Genomic DNA, 19,051 nt, shown 5'->3' on the forward strand with positions numbered 1-19,051 from the left:
ACACGCTTCTTGTCATTTTTTAACAATAATGGTCGATCAGCTGCTTAGACCTTTGGAGCCGGCAGAAGGGCATGCAACAGCAAGCACTCCTTTGTGAACGGTAGTCTGGTTGCCCAGTCCAGCTTTTAGTCCTTCCCTCTGCTGTCAGGGCTCTCCATATCTCTTGCCTCTTAAGTATGGTGATAAAAATACTTTGGCCACACACGTTTCTTTTTTTTTTTGATATATATATTTTTAAATTTAATTTTATTTATTTTTGGCTGCATTGGGTCTTCGTTGCTGCGCGGGCTTTCTCTAGTTGCAGCTAGCGGGGGCTACTCTTCGTTGCTGTGCGCAGGCTTCTCACTACGATGGCTTCTCTTGTCGCGGAGCGCGGGCTCTAGGTGCATGGGCTTCAGTAGTTGTGGCACGTGGGCTGGTAGTTGTGGCTCGCGGGCTCTAGAGTGCAGGCTCAGTAGTTGTGGCACACGGGCTTAGTTGCTCCGCGGCATGTGGGATCTTCCCGGACCAGGCTCGAACCCGTGTCCTCTGCATTGGCAGGCGGATTCTTAACCATTGGGCCACCAGGGAAGTCCCTCCACACAGGTTTCTGTAGCATGTTTACAGTTTAAAAATCAGCTGAATTTGTTTTGTGGTTGTATCATTCCAGGAACACAGGTGTGTCCCATGGTTAGCACTGTTCTTTATACAGACACTAAGGGGCTGAGTGTTGGTCAGACGACTGATTTTCTGTAGGACCTACAGGGCATCCAGAGCCTGCAAGACCCAGGGCTGGACCGTGGGGAGCCAGTCCTTGAACCCTTGGAAATGAGGCTCCCAGCTGGGTGTGGCAGCCCTTTTCTGGAGAACATTTCCCCCATTATTAACATCTTACATCAATTTGGGTCATTGTCATAATCAGTAAACCAACGTTAATACATTGTTATTAACCGAGGTCCACAGTGTATTCAGATTTCCCTTATTCTGTATATACTTTATTCTGATGTCCTTTTTTTGTCCCAGGACCCCATCCAGGACACCCATTACATTTAGTCACCATTTCTTTTTGGTCTCCTGGCTGTGACAGTTTCTCAGACTCTTTGATAGTTTTGAGGAAGACTGACCAGATATACTGTAGGATGCCCATCTATTGGGATTTGTCTGATGTTTCTGTCATGGTTAGACTGGGGTTAAGGGTTTTGGGGAGGAAGACTCCAGAGGTGAAGTGTGTCCTTCTCATCACATCTGTCAAGGGTGCCTGCAGGTGTTAAGACCATGGCTGTGCTGACCTCAATCACTGGGCTAAGGTGGTGTCTTCTCCAGAGTTGCTTCCTGCCCTTTGCACACTGTACTCTTTGGGAGGAAATTGCTATGTGTGGCACGGACTTGGGAGTGGGCTGGGACTTGTAGAGGTGGGCTGACCAGATTTGCCAAGGACTGGGTGTGAGAGCAGGCCATTATTGAATGGCCATTATTGGTCTGGCCATTATTGAAACACGGGAGCACGGGGGAGGAGCAGGCTGGGGGGGCCGGGAGTTCTTGGAGCTGTTGAGTGCGAGGTGCCCATCGGACTTCTGGGTCTCGTGTATCCTCAGGTGTTCAGGTACGGAGTGCCTGGGGAGGATCTGGAGATGGGGCAGGGAGGATCCTCCCTGGAGCAGCTTAGGGAGGAGAACCCAAAGAGCCTGGTGTACTGGAAGCCAGGTTAAGAATGGTGTGGGATAGGAAGAAATAAGTTTGGTCTCTTTTGCCCCATCGTGGGTTCCTGGCAGAGCTCCTAAAACCCTAGGAATTTCTTGAATGATAAGAATATCTTTTGTTATTCATAATGAGTCCCTTTCCCACACCCCAGAGTTTATGCTAATGAGGTACCTGTGATTAGAGGATTGGACCTTCCAGACCCACACCCAAACTCCAGGGAGGGGAGGGGGTCTGGAGATGGAGTTCAGCTGCCAGTGGCCAAGGATGTAATCAGTCATGTCTAGGCAGTGAAGATAGGAGCTCTTGAACAGGGAGGCTTGGGGAGCTTTGGGGTTGGTGGCACGTGCCAGTCAGTGGGGACAGAAGCCCCTGTGCTCAAGGACTCTCCCAGACCTTGCACTATATACTTTTCTGTCTGGCGTTTCATCTGTATCCTTTATGATAAACTGCAGTAGTGAATAGAGTACTTCCCTGAGTTCTGTGGGCCATTTTAGCAAATTATCAAAACCGAGAGGGTCATGGATACCCCGAATTTGTAGTTGGCAGGAGTGTGGTTAGCCTGGGGACCCCACTTGCAACTGGTGTTTGAAGTGGCGGGCCGTCTGTGGGCCCAGGACTAACTCTGGGGAGTTAGGGTAGCAGTGAGTTGTAGGAGACCCAGCTGGGGTCAGAGTTCAGGGTGGTTGTCGGGAAAGAGACACAGAAGGGCCTCGGGAGGAGGGGGTGGCACACCCACCACCTTCTGTGCCGGGGCGGGGGGCGGGCAGAGCCTGGAGCCCACCCCCGGGTTTGCTCTCCAGGCCTTCAGAGTGGGAGGGCATGGGAAGGGGCCGGCAGGGCGGCGTGCGGGGGGCAGGCAGGCCAGGGGGCTCTGGGCGCTGCGGCAGCTGGTCTGGTTGCCGCGGGGCCCGTTTCTGAGTTAAGGTCTCGAGGTGGGGGGCTTCTGTTGGGGGAACAAGGAAAGCGGATCCGCCTCAGCTGGAGGAAGGGCTTGAGAACTAGCGTTAGAGAAAGCATCAAAAGCGCGTGAAAATCCTGAAACGTGCCGCGCACTCCTCAGTACTGTTTATGCAAGAACTGGTTCACTCTTGGCGTCGGTTGTCCTGGCAGTTCTCACGGCCCCCACCGCTCGTGCGGGCAGGGGCGTGTTGGGACATTGGGACAGGGCCCTGCCTTGCTCTGTGTGCTGGGGGTCACGTGCGCCCTGCGTCTGCCCACCAGAGGCAGCCGGGGCTGGTGGGGGGCGGTCCCAGCTGGGGAGGCCTTAAGGGCTGCCAGGGCCTGGGCCCCAAGGTAGGGTGCCTGCGCCCCGGGACTGCCTCCAAGACACTGCGTTCCAGCTGGGGCAGAGCCTTCGCTCAGCTTCCGGAGACTTAGCCTACAAGAGATGGTGCCAGTGTGAAGCTCCTGGTTTGAGGCTGACTTTTTTTTTCTGGTTTCATCGCAGGTCGTGCGGGGGATCGTGCCTGCCTCAGTTGTGCCAGCACCGCGGGGTTGACGAGCTGCATGTAAGTAGATAAACGTCACCCTCTGCCCGTTTGTAGGTGGGGGCTTGAAAGTGCTCAAGTGACGCGCGACTCTCGGTTTGGGGAGGTGGTAGAGCCTACGTTCCTGCTCTTTGTTCTTTTAAACCTGTATCTTTTCATCTTGAAATACGTAACCACATACATTAGTGAATATTTGGAAAATAAACACTCATAATCCCAGTACCTGTTACAGAAATTATTAGCCTTTTGGTATATTTTATTCTGGTTTTTTTCCTTATGTATCTGTTTTTTGAAACATGCAGTGGGTAACCACAGTCTGCGTACAGTATCGAGTCTTTTCCACACTCACACAGCTGCCATTTCCAGTGGCTTTTCGTGTGAACACACAGACAAACCCTCCCTGGCACCGCGCTCGGTCCTTCGGAGAAGGCCCTGTGGATGGACCGCTGGCCACGGGGCCTGCCCTGCTGGTCCTGGGGCCATATCTGGAGTGTGGTGGGAGCTCTGTGGTACTGCTGAGAGGCTGGAGGGCTTCCTGGAGGGAGTGGCACCCACACTCCCCTGTCCACTGTCACCCATGGACTTGAGCTTCCCGCAGGGCTGCTGTACTCTCCTCGCCAGTCATCATCCCTGCCCAGCCCCTGAGCTTAGTCTCCTGACGCCCTCACCTGTGTGGTGGGGCACCCAGACCGCTGTCGGCACCGGGTCCATGTCCACCTGCCCCGGGTACCTGGAGTGGAGCTCGTGCCTCTCGACACGCCCGATCCTTCCTCTGTGAGAGTGCTGGGCCCTTACGACCCCTTGTCCGTAGAGCTGTGGGCTCCTCGGGTTTTCTCATTCACTTGAGATCGTTGATGTGTTGCCTCATCTTGGCTATGAAACTTCTGGAGGATGCTCCCTGGGACAGATTTCATTCCCTAAAGCGAACAGTACACAAGCTGTACGTGAAGACTGGATTGCTGTTAAAGCAAAAGTGTATGTAAGCGGATTTCCAGTTTTCTGGCTCTTACACAGTCCTAAAATGAGTAGCCGGGCCCAGCCTTTCCACCCATGAGCAGGTGTCTTCGTGGAGCAGAATGGGCGCGTGGGCAGTGTTTGGCGGGGACACGACAAAGTATTTTCAGAAGCCCCTCCCAGCAGCAGCCTCTGCAGGCCCCCACCTGCTGCCGGAGTGCTCCCAGCCAGCTCTGGGCTTTGATTTTAATTAGGCTCCTCTTCTGATAGTCACCAGACTTTGTCGCCACGAAACCTCTTTTTGTGATGTGGAGGCATTAACGTATGAGTGTAGAACATCTTTACTCTTTCTGGATTTCAGAGTTCTAAGTGAACTCTTTAATCGGCGGCTGGCGTTTCAGGGGCTTGGGGCCCAGTGGGTGGCTGGAAACGGGTGACCGGTGACCTGGGGGTGCGGTCATGGTTGCCGTGAAGGATGTGGTCCCGCAGGGTCAACTGTCAGGGTTTTTCAGGAGAAGCTGGAAGTCTGGGTCTCGGTGTGAAGTCTCTGGTTTTAAAGTACTGAGCGCTGAGGCAGGTTAGTTCTGCTGTGTGGCCTAGCTCTTCAGGTGGCGGGGTGGCGCCACACGTGGGTCAGTGACCCCGGCGCTTGCGGGGCTGGCGTGCCTGCCTCTCCTGCAGGGGACAGTCTGCACCTGTCACTTTCTGGGGGCCAGGCCTCCCCTGCCTCCTTTCTCCACAGTCCTTCTAGACCAACTTTTGAATTATTTCCATTCTAGGATGGTCTTTTGGGGATTGTAACTGGAATGTCGTTAAACCCATAACATCACTGGGGAATATTAACTTTTAAAATCACACGTGGTCTTTCCACCTGTAAGTTGTTTTCCCTCTTTCGGAAAAGGGTCTGTCGTGTTCCTTATGCAGGCCACGTGCATGGCCTTTAAGACAGTTCCCAGATGCGCTGTACTTGGTGGGGCTGAGGGGGCTCGCTCTTCATTATCTTTTCTAAGTGATTGTTGGCGGCGTGGAAGTTACTGATTTGGGTACGCTTTCTTGTGCCCGGCCACTTCACACAGCTCTGTTGATTGTTTTAGCTCTAATTGGCTGCCTAGTGCACAGCAGTGATTTTTTGTCTCTTCCTTCCCAGTGCGTTTGCTTCAGTTTTTCAGTTTTCTTTCATCTCAGTAGCCAGCTCTGTTATCAGAGAGCTGTAGTCATTCACGCATTATCACGACAGCAAAAAATAGAGACTCTAGTGTTTTCTAAGTTCACAGTGTTTAGAAAGTTAAACACTTTGATTAGAAAGTGAAACAGTGGAACTGTGAAGCGGTCGTCCCGAGCGCACACACTCCAGGTCAGGGGTCGCAGGCGAGGTTGAAGTCTCGTGTCGTCTCGGCACCAGGAATGTTTATTGTTTATTTTGATCACACGACGTAAGAAATCTTGAGTCACATAGATAAGTGGTTGTAAGCGGTACTCGTTTGTATTAGTTTTTTTTAACAGTCATTTTGCAATCTCAGGGTTTTTTTTATATATAAATTTATTTATTTAAGTATTGGCTGCGTTGGGTCTTTGTTGCTGCACTGGGGCTTTCTCTAGTTGCGGCGAGCAGGGGCTACTTTTGCAGTGCACGGGCTTCTCATTGCAGTGGCTTCTCTTGTGGAGCACAGGCTCTAGGCGCGCGGGCTTCAGCAGTTGTGGTGCGCGGGCTTCAGTAGTTGCGGCGCATGGGCTCAGTGGTTGTGGCGCACGGGCTTAGTTGCCCCGCAGCATGTGGGATCCTCCCGGACCAGGGATCGAACCCGTGTCCCCTGCATTGGCAGGCAGACTCTCAACCACTGCGCCACCAGGGAAGCCCTGCAATCTCAGTCTTAATGGAAACAGTCCAGACCCCTGAAGGGTGAGTGGGGGAGCTTCTGATCCAAGATAACATCGTGGACATTGTCTAGCTGCTCTCACCTCCCTTATCATAGAAACAAAGGCAGAGAGGAAGCACCCACAACTTGAATGAGCCGTCAGACCGTGAGACAGCAGGCGGTTCTGAGACCCCCGCAGGCGCCGAACCCCATTCAGTGGGAAAAGCTGAGCTGATGAGCTGCTTCTGTTTTTAAGCCTCCCTTAGCGGGAGCGCGTGTAAGGTTCGTTGCGGACATACTGAGCTGCTGGTGACGGTGCTGCCCTCGCATGGATGTCCTATGGCCCCGAGGGCTCCAGGTCCCGGCTGAGGGGCATGTTGTCCTGCAGGCAGTCGTGGGGTCCCCTCTTGTCTCTGGGCACCTGCACTTCTGGAACACCCTCTGGGTCGCGGTGCCTGTTGCTGCATCCCGCCTTCCCTTTCCTGTCTGCCCTGAGGAGCTGAGGGGCACGTGGAGGGTCGGCGTCCTCCCTGGTCCAGCCTCAGGCTGCTGTCTTGGCATGCTGTCCCCCTGGGAAAGGGACGTTCCCACGTGTTGGCAGTCAGGGGAGCGGGCACTTCCAGGAGGCTGACGCCTGGGCTCTGGTGGGCCAGGGCAGAGCAGGAGCTGCCTGCTCGAAGATGCTGTCTGTCCCAGCTCCCCGAGGAAAGGCAACAGTGCCCGCGTTAGTTTTGTTATTTTGTGCTTTTGGAATGTAGCTGAATCTCTCTGGCTAGACGGTTAATAGTCTCTCTAACATGCGAGAAGACAGCCAGGTTTGGGGGCCCGATGGCCCTCGCTGGGCGTGCCCCATGTCTCTCTGCTTGGTCTGTTTTCATGGGTCTCTGTCCTTGCCTCTTGGCTGCCCCTCGTGACTGACATCACACCTCGAGGAAGTCACTTGCTTCCTTGGCAACTGGGTTGGAAAACTGGTTAATTAAGCTTGATGAAGACAGGAGGTGTGGGCATGATCATCTCCCGCTTTGAGAGGTGAGACTGAGGCACAGAAAGTAATGGCTGAGCCAGCGGTGCTGCCGTGCCCTGGGCAAGGCTGTTCCCCAGCCTGTAGGACTCAGGACAGGGCGGGCTCGAGGGACCCGCCTTTCCTGGCTTAGGTGTTGACTGCGGGGCCGAGGGGCTCGGGACAGAAGAGAGGCCAGCGGGGGGTGCCATCTGCCAGCTGTCTCCGCCTGTACAGGCCAGAGCCAAGGTGGGCCGTCCCTGCTTGTCCTTCAGTGTTCCCCGTGCATAAAAGGAGCAGCTAGGGCTTCCCTGGCGGCGCAGTGGCTGAGAGTCCGCCTGCCGATGCGGGGGACGCAGGTTCGTGCCCCGGTCCGGGAAGATCCCACATGCCGCGGAGCGGCTGGGCCCGTGAGCCATGGCCGCTGAGCCTGCGCGTTCGGAGCCTGTGCTCCGCAACGGGAGAGGCCGCAACAGTGAGAGGCTGCGTACAGCAAAAAAAAAAAAAAAAAAAAAAAAGGCAGCTAAACTAGACATGTCCCAGCTTTCTTCCAGCCCTGACTGGTGGCTTCTCAACCGCTTTAATGGGGCTTGCTGTGCCCCAGGCGCAGTTCTGGGCACTTCCTGTGTATTAGCCCACACACATCCACGAGGGGTGCTCTTGAAGCAGAGAGGTTGCTTGTCCAAGGTCACGGAGCCGTCAGTGGTGGAGCTGGAGTTTGACCTGGGATGGTCTGCTCAGAGCTCGGGTCCTCGCTGCTGGCAGCAGGCCAGGTGCACAGGGATGACTGGACAGGTGGGAAGAAGCTGGGGTGTGTCAGTGATAAACAGCCTCTCAAGTGAGTGGCCCTTTGGCCACCCAGTGGTGGATTCGTGCGTGAGCAGGGAGAGGTTTCTGAAGGGACACGTGAGATGAGAAGATTGTGAAACACGGAAGGAGAATTGTGTGGGTAAATTGTTCCAGTGTTGGGTTGTAAATGGCCTTCCATCACGTGTTGCCGTTGGAAGGGGACCTCTTCGTCATGCCCAGACCTTGGGCTGTGCCAGGTCTAGTGGGCACCGAGAGCTGGGGAGGGCCGGGTCCTGGCTGCCGAAACTCAGGCTGCAGCGAGTGGCCCTCCTCGAGCGGCTGTCCTGCAGGCAGACACCGAGGACACAGCTGCCTGGGGCCCGGCAGAGCAGACTGGCCTTCTCTGGCGGCCGGGGGTCTGGGCAGCCCTGTAGGCCTGCTAGGCTGCCGATGGAGAGGGCTCTGAGGTACCCACTTCCGGAAGCCCCTGCAGCTTCCCGCTGTGGTGTGGAGGCGGCTCCCCACTGGGCCTCGTGGAGCCCGTGGTCCAGTGGGAGGTGGCCCGCGTGTGAGCATTTGAGAGGGGTGGGCACCAGGGTAGCCCCGCAGGTCGGGGGGCCCAAGGAAGCCCAGGGCGGAGCCAGCACCTGTGGGGTGTCCAGGCAGGCATGGCTGCAGAGGCTCTGGGCCTGGGGTCTGCCGCCGCGCGTGGGCAAGGAGGCCAGTGCGGGAGCCGAGTGAGCCGCAGGGGGAGGAGAGGGAGGCCTGGGCTTTGTGTCCTTTTGCCCAGAGGCCTTCGGTCAGCTGATGCACAGATCCGGGTCACCCCGATTGGAACATCCTCCCTGGTTTTCATGACAGACTTGCTCAGGAACCACAGGTCTTTGTAGAAAGTCACCTGCTGGGGAGAGGGCTGGCCTGGGAGACCCACCCAGAGGTTGGGTCTGTCTTGTCTGGAGGTGAAGCCTTTGCTGGTTGTTTGTGTTTGACCTGCTCCTTTGAGGCCGTGGGGACTGGCTCCCCACAGTGAGTGTATTTCTCCGGCGTCAGGAAGGGGCAGGGAGTCTGTCCTACACGCTGGGACGTTGGGTGTGAGGTTTTGATCCGGCTGTGGTCTGTGCTGCTGCCAGGAGGTCATAGCAAGGCTGGCCCCTCACCACTGGCTTCTTTCTTCCCTCTTCAAGGAAACTTCTTTTTGGCGGCTGCAGTCCCATCCACCCCGTGTACCTTTCCTTGCGAGGCGATCCCCTCGGCTGCTGGACTCTGAGGCCCAAGCACACGTGCGTGGTGGTCGCAGGGCCGAGGCTCCTTCCTGTGCGCTGCTGGCACTCGTCGCCCCCGCTGGGCGATGACTCTGTGGTGGAGAAGTCCCTCCGGTCCCTAAAGGACAAGAGCAAGAAGCTGGAAGAAGGAGGCCCCGTGTACAGCCCCCCCGCAGAGGCGGCCGTGAGGAAGCCCCTGGGACAGCGGGTCCTGGATGAGCTGAAGCACTACTACCACGGCTTCCGCCTGCTCTGGATCGACACCAAGATCGCCGCGCGCATGCTCTGGCGCATCCTCCACGGCCACAGCCTGACCCGCCGAGAGCGCAGGCAGGTAATGGGCGTGTGCCCCTGCTGGGGTCACCTGTCAGTTGCTTTAAGTGTCTAAAGTCACAGCAAGAGATTGTCCTGCAGTAGCTTTAGTTCTCGCCTGAGTTAGCTGAATGTTTCTTTCAGACGCCTCAGGGTTCCTGATTTTCCGCTGGGGCTGACGCAGCTCTGTAGAGGAGGTGCAGCCATAACCACGTTGGTGGGCTCCCCGGGGCTCTGTTCTCTGCCTGAAGTGTGCTCACGGCTCCTCCTTTGGAGTTTGTGGGGGGGTTTTGTTTGTTTGTTTTTTTAATAAACTTATTTATTTATTTTTGGCAGCATTGGGTCTCCGTTGCTGCAAGTGGCTTTCTCTAGTTGCGGCAAGCGGGGGCTACTCTTCGTTGCGGTGTGCGGGCGGGCTTCTCATTGTGGCGGCTTCTCTTGTTGCGGAGCACCGGCTCTAGGCGTGTCGGCTTCAGTAGTTGTGGCTCGCAGGCTCAGTAGTTGTGGCTCACAGACTCTAGAGCGCAGGCTCAGTAGTTGTGGCGCACGGGCTTAGTTGCTCCGCAGCCTGTGGGATCTTACCAGACCAGGGCTCGAACCCGTGTCCTCTGCATTGGCAGGCGGATTCTTAACCACTGCGCTTCCAGGGAAGTCCTCCTTTGGAGCTTTAATTGCTTGCTTAAGGTGTAGCATGTTGAAGGACTGGCACCCTCACCATATAAGTGATTCTTCTAGAATGATTAAACTGCTAATCCATCCTTTTATGCCAAGTGCATTGTTGAAAGTTACCCCCCAGTTTCTTTGAGTTGTCACAGATGAAGCTGTTGTTTTGTGACTTAGTTTCTGCCTTTGTTAAATTGCTCTCGTCAGATCCTTGATCCTTCATGCTGTCAAACCTTCTGCTCCCTTTCAGTCTGGGGCCCCAGCCTAGCAGCAATGAGCACCCCTGACTCCCAGCCCTTGGATCTAACCACCCCCATGGAGAGGAACCGGGGCTGTTTGGAAGCATAACTGATCAAGGGCTGGGACAGCAGTGGTACTAGAATAACCTGTGTCAGAAAATAAGAAAAGGCTGGAAAATAAACAATGGGGGCCCTTCTGGGGATGGCCAGTGGGGAATAAGGCGGGACTTTTTCCATTTCCCTCAGCAATAGTGTGTGGCTTCATATTTTTTATGGTATTGTGAATGGAATTTTTTCACTGGTGAAATACACAACCTAAAATTTACCCTTTTTAAGCATTCTAAGTATACAGGCTGTGGCATTAAGTACATTCACACTGGGGTAAAGTCGGTACCACCATCTGTCTCCAGAACTCTTCATCTCTTGTCATCTTCCTAAGCTGACACTGCACCTGTTAAATAACAGCTCCCCACCCCTTGGCCCCCAGCCCCCGGCATCCATCATCTACTCTCTGTCTCTCTTAATCTGAACCCTTCAGGGACCTCATAGCAGTGGAATCACACAGGATCTGTCCTTTGTGACTGGCTGGTTTCACTGCATAGAATGTCCTCAAGGTTCACCTTCGCCATAGCAGGTGTCAGAATTTCCTTCCTGTTTAAGGCTGAATGGTACTCTGTTGTGTGTATGGACCACAGTTCGTTTATCCATCATCCATCCATGGACACTTGGGTTGCTTCCACGTTCTGTCTGTTGTAGGTAAATAGAATTTTAAAAATTCCATTTTCCAGTTGTTTATTGCTCGTATATAGAAATACAGTGGATTTCTATATATTGATCTTGTATCTTGCAGACTTACCAAACTCAGTTATTAGTTCTAGTATCTTTTTTGTAAATTCCATCAGACTTTTTATCAGGAACAGATTTTGGATTTTGTCAGATGCTTTTTCTGCATCTACTTTTTTTACTATTTATTTTTAATTTTTTTGAAGTATAGTTGATTAACGATATTGTGTTAGTTTTAAGTGTACAGCAAAGTGATTCAATTATGTATATACATTTTTCAGATTATTTTTCGTGATACAGGTTATTATAAGATATTGAATATAGTTTCCTGTGCTATACAGTACATTCTTTTTTTTTTTTTTTTTTTTTTTTTAACATGTTTATTGGAGTATAATTGCTTTACAATGGTATGTTTCAGCTTCACAACAAAATGAATCAGTTATATATATACATATATTCCCATATCTCTTCCCGCTTGTGTCTCCCTCCCTCCCACCCTCCCTATCCCACCCCTCCAGGCGGTCACAAAGCACCGAGCTGATGTCCCTGTGCTATGCGGCTGCTTCCCACTAGCTATCTACCTTACGTTTGGTAGTGTATATATGTCCATGCCTCTTTATTGCTTTGTCACCGTTTACCCTTCCCCCTCCCCATAGCCTCAAGTCCATTCTCTAGTAAGTCTGTGTCTTTATTCCTGTTTCACCCCTAGGTTTTTCATGACATTTTTTTTTTTAAATTCCATATATATGTGTTAGCATACGGTATTTGTCTCTCTCTTTCTGACTTACTTCACTCTGTATGACAGACTCTAGGTCTATCCACCTCATTACAAATAGCTCAATTTCGTCTCTTTTTATGGCTGAGTAATATTCCATTGTATATATGTGCCACATCTTCTTTATCCATTCATCCGATGATGGACACTTAGGTTGTTTCCATCTCCGGGCTATTGTAAATAGAGCTGCAATGAACATTTTGGTACATGACTCTTTTTGAATTATGGTTTTCTCAGGGTATATGCCCAGTAGTGGGATTGCTGGGTCATATGGTAGTTCTATTTGTAGCTTTTTAAGGAACCTCCATACTGTTCTCCACAGTGGCTGTATCAATTTACATTCCCACCAACAGTGTAAGAGGGTTCCCTTTTCTCCACACCCTCTCCAGCATTTATTGTTTCTAGATTTTTTGATGATAGCCATTCTGACTGATGTGAGATGATATCTCATTGTAGTTTTGATTTGCATTTCTCTCATGATTAGTGATGTTGAGCATTCTCTCATGTGTTTGTTGGCACTCTGTATATCTTCTTTGGAGAAATGTCTATTTAGGTCTTCTGCCCATTTTTGGATTGGGTTGTTTGTTTTTTTGTTATTAAGCTGCATGAGCTGCTTATAAATTTTGGAGATCAATCCTTTGTCAGTTGCTTCATTTGCAAATATTTTCTCCCATTCTGAGGGTTGTCTTTTGGTCTTCTTTATGGTTTCCTTTGCTGCGCAAAAGCTTTTAAGTTTCATTAGGTCCCATTTGTTTACTCTTGTTTTTATTTCCATTACTCTAGGAGGTGGGTCAGAAAGAACCTTGCTGTGATTTATGTCATAGAGTGTTCTGCCTATGTTTTCCTCTAAGAGTTTGATAGTTTCTGGCCTTACATTTAGGTCTTTAATCCATTTTGAGCTTATTTTTGTGTATGGCGTTAGGGAGTGATCTAACTTCATACTTTTGCATGTAGCTGTCCAGTTTTCCCAGCACCACTTATTGAACAGGCTGTCCTTTCTCCACGGTACATTTCTGCCACCTTTGTCAAAGATAAGGTGACCATATGTGCGTGGGTTTATCTCTGGGCTTTCTATCCTGTTCCATTGATCTATCTTTCTGTTTTTGTGCCAGTACCATACCGTTTTGATAACTGTAGCTTTGTAGTATAGTCTGAAGTCTGGGAGCCTGATTCCTCCAGTTCCTTCTTTCGTTCTCAAGATTGCTTTGGCTATTCGGGGTCTTTTGTGTTTCCATACAAATTGCAAAATTTTTTGTTCTAGTTCTGTGAAAAATGCCAGTGGTAGTTTGATAGGGATTGCATTGAATCTATAGATTGCTTTCGGTAGTAGAGTCATTTTCACAATGTTGATTCTTCCAATCCAAGAACATGGTATATCTCTCCATCTATTTGTATCATCTTTAATTTCTTTCATCACAGTACATTCTTGTTGTTTATCTTTTCTGTGTCTATTTAGATGGTCGTATGGTGTTTTCTTTTTCTAGTTTTATTAAGTAAATGGTTGATCTTGTCAGATTAAATGAAAAAGCAAGACTGAGCTCTGTGCACTCGACAAGGAACACATCTAAATGTAGAGACACAAATAGGTTAAAAGTAAAAGAATGGAGAAAGGTAAGCGGTGCTAACACTAGTCCAGGAAAGCCAACGTTAACATCAGGCAGAGTCGACGTTAGAGCAGGAGTACCAGGGCAGAAGAGGCCACTCATGGTGACGAGAGGGTCAGGTTGCCAAGAGGACATGATATTCCTAGACATTTATACACCGGTAACAGAAGCTGGACGCTGGCTCTGTGCATGGAAAATTTTCAGGAAAAGCAAAGTTGTAGAAAGAAATCAAATCCCTGTTTGCCTAGACCCCAGAGTGGAAATGGAGGTTAACTGCAGATGGACACAGTGGGACTTTTTGTCACGATGAAAGTGTTCTAAAACTGGATTTTAGAGATGGTTTCAGTCTATAAATTTACCAAAATTTATTGAATTACATACTTACAATGAGTGAATGTTACGGTATGTAAATTAAACCTCGATAGAACTGCTAAAAATAATTTAATGGAAGAATGTTAAAAAACATAGGCACCAACTTGAAGGGTCATATCTGGGATCATTTGAGCATAAAAATATAGATGATAATGAATTATAAACAAATGAAAAACATGGGAATCCTTGAGTCCATTTTGGTAATAAATAGAAAAATGAAGGTGCAAAGCGAGGTCGATAAATGGGGAGATGGGCTTGAGTTAGGAAATTGCCGTTTTGTGACCATCAGAGTAGAGGCTGGTTTGGGAGGAACTGTGATGAGTGTGTCTAGGGAGAGAGATGGGTGTTTATTTGCGTGCTCTCAGGGCGTTCCCTCACAAGTGGAGAGAACAGCCTGTCCAGGTGATCACAGTGACCGCTGTCGCAGGGTGGGTGGCGCCTGACCCCCGGGGAGGGCAACCATCATGGAAAGTGGTGCCAGCCAGAAACGAGGCCCTTAGTAGAAATGACGTCACTCCTCCAAAGACGGTCTCGTCAGTCACGGTGGAAACACAGCTGGGGATGCGGGGAGTGTAGTCTCGGCTGCCGTGCACCCAGGCGGTTCCGAGTGGAAGGAGCACGCGTGAGCAGGCACTGGCGCAGGGGCAGGTGAGCCGCTGGAGGCCTGGCAGTGTCCGCTGTTCCCAGGGGTTGTCGGTTATTTCACGTCGCACGTTTCTTTAATGTCTTCAGCAGTGGTTTGTTTGCATCAGTGAGGCACTTGGATTTTTTCCCTGATCATTGCTGTGTTACATAGTCTTAAATCTAACCGATCGTGTCGGGGAACACAAGAGAAGTGCCCCGCCAACACTCGGCCCTCCTTTCCGCAGAGCGCCTGGAGTGCGTGGTGTGGCCGCAGCCTTCCCCGGAGGCCCTCGCTGCTGCCAGCAGTGGCCAGTCCTCCGTCTGTCAGTCTCGTCCAGCTGTCTGCCAGGCCGGTGGGCACCTGGCAGACGCCCTGGGGGGCGGCTCACTGGCAGCATCCAGTGATGGGTGCCCCTCCACACAGGGAGGTAGCTTCACCCAGCTTTTCTGAAGGCGTCACCTTGTGGTTTGGCCTCAGGGGGCCTCCGGAGCCCTGTCTGCTCCCTGCGAGGCGCCTGCTGTTGCTCCTGCGGACGACTGTGCAAGAAATGCTCCCCAGTCACCCTCTGGTCCCTCCACCCCTTTCCAGTTCCTCCGGATCTGTGCCGACCTCTTCCGCCTGGTGCCCTTCCTGGTCTTCGTGGTGGTGCCCTTCATGGAGTTCCTGCTTCCTGTTGCCGTAAAGCTCTTCCCCAACATGTTACCGTCCACGTTCGAGACCCAGTCCATCAAGGTGACCGGCTCGTTTTGACCCAGTTTGAAAGCAGTTACAAGGCCGCATTGTTTTATGACTGACATTTCAGATGTTAGATGTTTCTAAATTTTATGTTTTCTTCATAATTCAGTCATGCTGTGCTGTGATTATTTAATAGATGCTGGTTTCAGGTTTGCTTCTCTTTAAAATGTGTCTTAAATTCTAGTTTCTCTAGACCAGTGTTCCTTGAGCCACAGGTCGAGACCCATTCGTGGGGGACGAGACGGGTCTAGGGCAGGGTTGGCAGACTTCCAGCCCACGGGCCATTTTGGTCAGTAAGGCCTCTGGGGACATGCCTGCCTGTCGTGTGTGTGTTGTCTGGTGGCCTCCACGTTTCACACGGCTCAGCCCGCAGGGCCTGAAAGCGTTATAGGCCAGCCCTTTATGGAATTTGCCGGCCCTTCTCTGGCAGGGGTGGGGGGAGGGTCACACAGAGCTCGTGGGTGGAGGAAGCGCTGTTCAGGAGGCGTGTGGCGGCGCTGGGTTGGGTGTACATGCACTTCGTGCTGGGGCTCGAAGCAGCTGCCGGATCGGCGCCGTCCAGGAAGCCGTGCGGGGCGGGAACCCAGGAGTGCAGTGCCCTCTCTGACTTCGCAGGAAGAGAGGCTGAAGAAGGAACTGCGGGTCAAGTTGGAGCTGGCCAAGTTTCTGCAGGACACCATCGAGGAGATGGCCCTGAAGAACAAGGCAGCCAAGGGGGACGCCACCAAAGACTTCGCCATGTTTTTCCAGAAGGTGCTGTGATGCGTCGTCCCTTGAGGCCTTGCCCTGTCGGTCCCCAGTGCTGGTTAGCGCCTCGGGGCTGCCCACCTTATCTGGGGAGCGTGCCTTTTCTCCTTTCTTCCCTCCTTTTCACTGTGCACAATGGGGGCGGGGCTCCTGGAGGTCAAGCCTGCTGCCCCGAGAACGTGAACTTACGTTCACAAGCCCTGGCCTGGGTCTCCGGACTTTGCAGCAGCCCTGGGGGAGGTAGAGTTTGGCAGGAACCTAAGACCCCACAGTTGTGACCAGCAGGGGGCTGGGCTGGGAAGGAGGGGCAGACTGCCCCATAGCCACGCCCACGGTGCGGGAGGCCAGCCCAGCATGGAGAGGCCCCAGCCTCCTCCCGGCCAGCCGCCTCGGCTCCGCTGGTGTAGCAGACAAGGGCCAGGGACCGGATGCCATCTCCTGCGCGGACGCCTCGCTCGCAGGAGCCCAGCCAGGCGGCGCTCAGGGCTTTGGGTCGCAGGGGCCACTCCCGGTAGGAGACGTGAGTGGAGCTGAGGGAGGGTGTGGGTGGCCCCTTCTGCTTTGTTTCCTGACTTGAGGCGTGTGACCCGAGGCCGTGGGGGTGCGGGGGACACGGCCCACCCGTGGTGACCCTTACCATGGCTCCCGCAGATCCGAGAGACGGGTGAGAGACCCAGCAACGAGGAAATCATGCGGTTTTCCAAACTGTTTGAGGACGAGCTGACCCTGGACAACCTCACGCGCCTACAGCTGGTGGCGCTGTGCAAGCTGCTGGAGCTGCAGTCCATGGGCACCAACAACTTCCTGCGCTTCCAGCTCACCATGAGGCTGCGCTCCATCAAGGCCGACGACAAGGTGAGCACCCACAGCCCGCTCGGGGCTCGTCTGTGTCTCCTGGGGTGAGTGCTGGGATCACACGGTTTCCAGCCGCCGTGACAGCACACCTTCCCGTGGTGGGACGTAGTCGCTGAAAAGGTGGCTTTTAAAGGCGGCCTGATGTTTCATCATATGAACGTGTCCTAGTTTATTAACGGTCACTTCAGCTAAGCTGCTACCCTAAAGAAGCCTCCAATAAATACCTGTTAATGTGAGTTATGCCCCAGATCTTTGATAGGTCCTATAAAAATAGTGACCTAGAATGGCGGCTCCTGAGTAAAAAGGGCAGGAGGCCAGAAGCAAGTCCTGGCCCGTGACCAGATTGCTCCGGAGCTGTGCCGCCCGCCTGCCCCCGTGCAGTGTGTGTGTCTCAGGAAGTCACGAAGTGCCCCTCGTTCTCCCTAGTGACGCTGCCTGCGTTGACGTCTGTGGCGCCTGGTCTTCTGATAGCTCCACCAGCTTGCCTCGGGGCTGATCTTCCCTCTTGTTACTTACAGGCTTCCTGAATCCTCTCTGCCTTGTGTTTGTTACTGTTTTCATCTGCTCTGACGACCCTCTGTCTTACAGTTGTAGTGTTTAGTCCATACTCTTTGCCTGTTTGTCCTGTGTGTTTCATGTTCCACTTTATCCCCTTTCTTGCCTTCCTTTGGATTAACCAACCGTTTACTCTCCCACCCGCTCTCCAGTGGCTTGCTCCTTGTTTATTGTTTTAGCAGTTTCTCTGGAGTTTACAACGCGCTTCCCCGACACACAGGGGTCTAACGGGACTGAGTGCTTTACCTGCCACGCGCCAGGCCCCAGCTGCACTCGCCGGCCCCGCCTCTGCGTCGCACGCGCTTTTGCTGCTGAGTTGATGTGTGTGCACCACGTATTTGCCCTCCTGACCCCCTTGCTTCCTTCCTGCGTTTCCACCCGGACCGTTTCCTCCGCTTGAGGAGTCCCCTCAGTGGCGTTTGTATGGATTTGTCTGTATTAACCTTCCATTCTGCAGGGTATTGCTGGGTGTAGGACTCCAGGCTTGCAGTTCTTTTTTCTACATTTAAAGATGCCACTGAGGGCTTCCCTGGTGGCGCAGTGGTTGAGAGTCCACCTGCGGATGCAGGGGACACGGCTTCGTGCCCCGGTCCGGGAAGATCCCACGTGCCGCGGAGCCGCTGGGCCCGTGAGCCATGGCCGCTGAGCCTGCGCGTCCGGAGCCTGTGCTCCGCAGCGGGAGAGGCCACAGCAGTGAGAGGCCCGCGTACCGCAAAAAAAAAAAAAAAAAAAAAAAAGATGCCATTGAGTGCATGTCAGCTGGCAGGCCTATTATTGTTCCTTTGAGGGTGTCCATCTTTCTCCGGCAGCATCCGAGATGTTTGGATTTTGTTACATCTTGTTTGGATTTTAGCAGCTATACAGTAACGTCCCTAAGCGTGTCTGTGTCTGTGCTTATCCTATTTCCTGGTTGTGGTGCTTCCATCATTTCATTAAATACCCCCCTACCCCCCCGACATGGGTTATGTTCCCCTTAGACCGCTCACGGTCCCTGCATCACATATGCTCTTCCTGTATTTTACATCCTTTTGTACGTGTGGTTTACTTATCCTCTCTTCTTGGTCTGATCACTCTTAAACCCATCCTCCAAGATTTCCGTCTGCAGGTAAAACTTCCTCTCTTGTTCTCCAGAAGCAGATCATCACTGCATTTTGTAAGGATGAAGAGAAGTTGTCTCTCTGCTCTGCTGGAGAATTTGCTCTGCGGCTGCCCCTCCTCGGGAGAGGCAGCATGAAGGCAGGTGGCCTGGGTTGTGTCCTGGCCACTCACTAGCTTTGTGAAATTGAACAAGTCACCTCACCTCAGTGCTTCAGATTCCTATGAGGTGGGGCGGTGGCCAGACCTCTGCTGTGGAGAAGGTGGAGGGGGCATACTTTCCCGTGGACGTTAAATGGTAAAAAACATACATAAGAAGATTCTGAAAAGTGGGGAGAAGCCCCTGGGACCCCAGGAATGACACAGGAGGTCTTTGTGCCTCATAGATCCAGCCATGGGGCTGAAGAAGCCAGAATCGCCATCCTATGGTCAGAGGAAAGGAACGGGGCCACCTAGCAGGACAGAAGACTTCAGAGAGTGATGGCTCTGCTCCAGCCAGACGCCACAGGAAACAGTGTCTCCCCACCCCGACCCTCCCCAGACCCCCCCCCCCAACACACACACAGTGGCGGTGGGGTTGGGACCGCCACCCTCAGGCTGTAGCAGCTGGGATGGTATCGGGGAAGGCCGCGAGGAGCTGGCTCATTCATCCCCGGCCCCCTG

At 52.7% G+C, this 19,051-nt stretch overlaps 1 protein-coding gene across 4 annotated transcripts in view; it reads left to right on the plus strand.

Moving 5' to 3' along the window:
• Window positions 1-19,051, plus strand: part of LETM1 (leucine zipper and EF-hand containing transmembrane protein 1) — a 34,541-nt gene that overhangs the window by 1,153 nt on the left and 14,337 nt on the right. For all 4 annotated transcript variants that reach the window (XM_027103948.1, XM_027103947.1, XM_027103946.1 and 1 more), the window contains exons 2-6: window positions 3,128-3,188; window positions 8,951-9,362; window positions 14,990-15,133; window positions 15,752-15,889; window positions 16,535-16,738. In XM_027103948.1, coding sequence (XP_026959749.1) covers window positions 3,128-3,188; window positions 8,951-9,362; window positions 14,990-15,133; window positions 15,752-15,889; window positions 16,535-16,738 — 959 coding nt within the window. The remainder of the gene's footprint in view (window positions 1-3,127; window positions 3,189-8,950; window positions 9,363-14,989; window positions 15,134-15,751; window positions 15,890-16,534; window positions 16,739-19,051) is intronic.

The sequence above is a fragment of the Aethalodelphis obliquidens genome, unplaced genomic scaffold (genome assembly GCF_003676395.1).
Source record: "Aethalodelphis obliquidens isolate GAN/ISIS:26980383/991018 unplaced genomic scaffold, ASM367639v1 scaffold6, whole genome shotgun sequence".
NCBI lineage: Eukaryota > Metazoa > Chordata > Mammalia > Artiodactyla > Delphinidae > Aethalodelphis > Aethalodelphis obliquidens.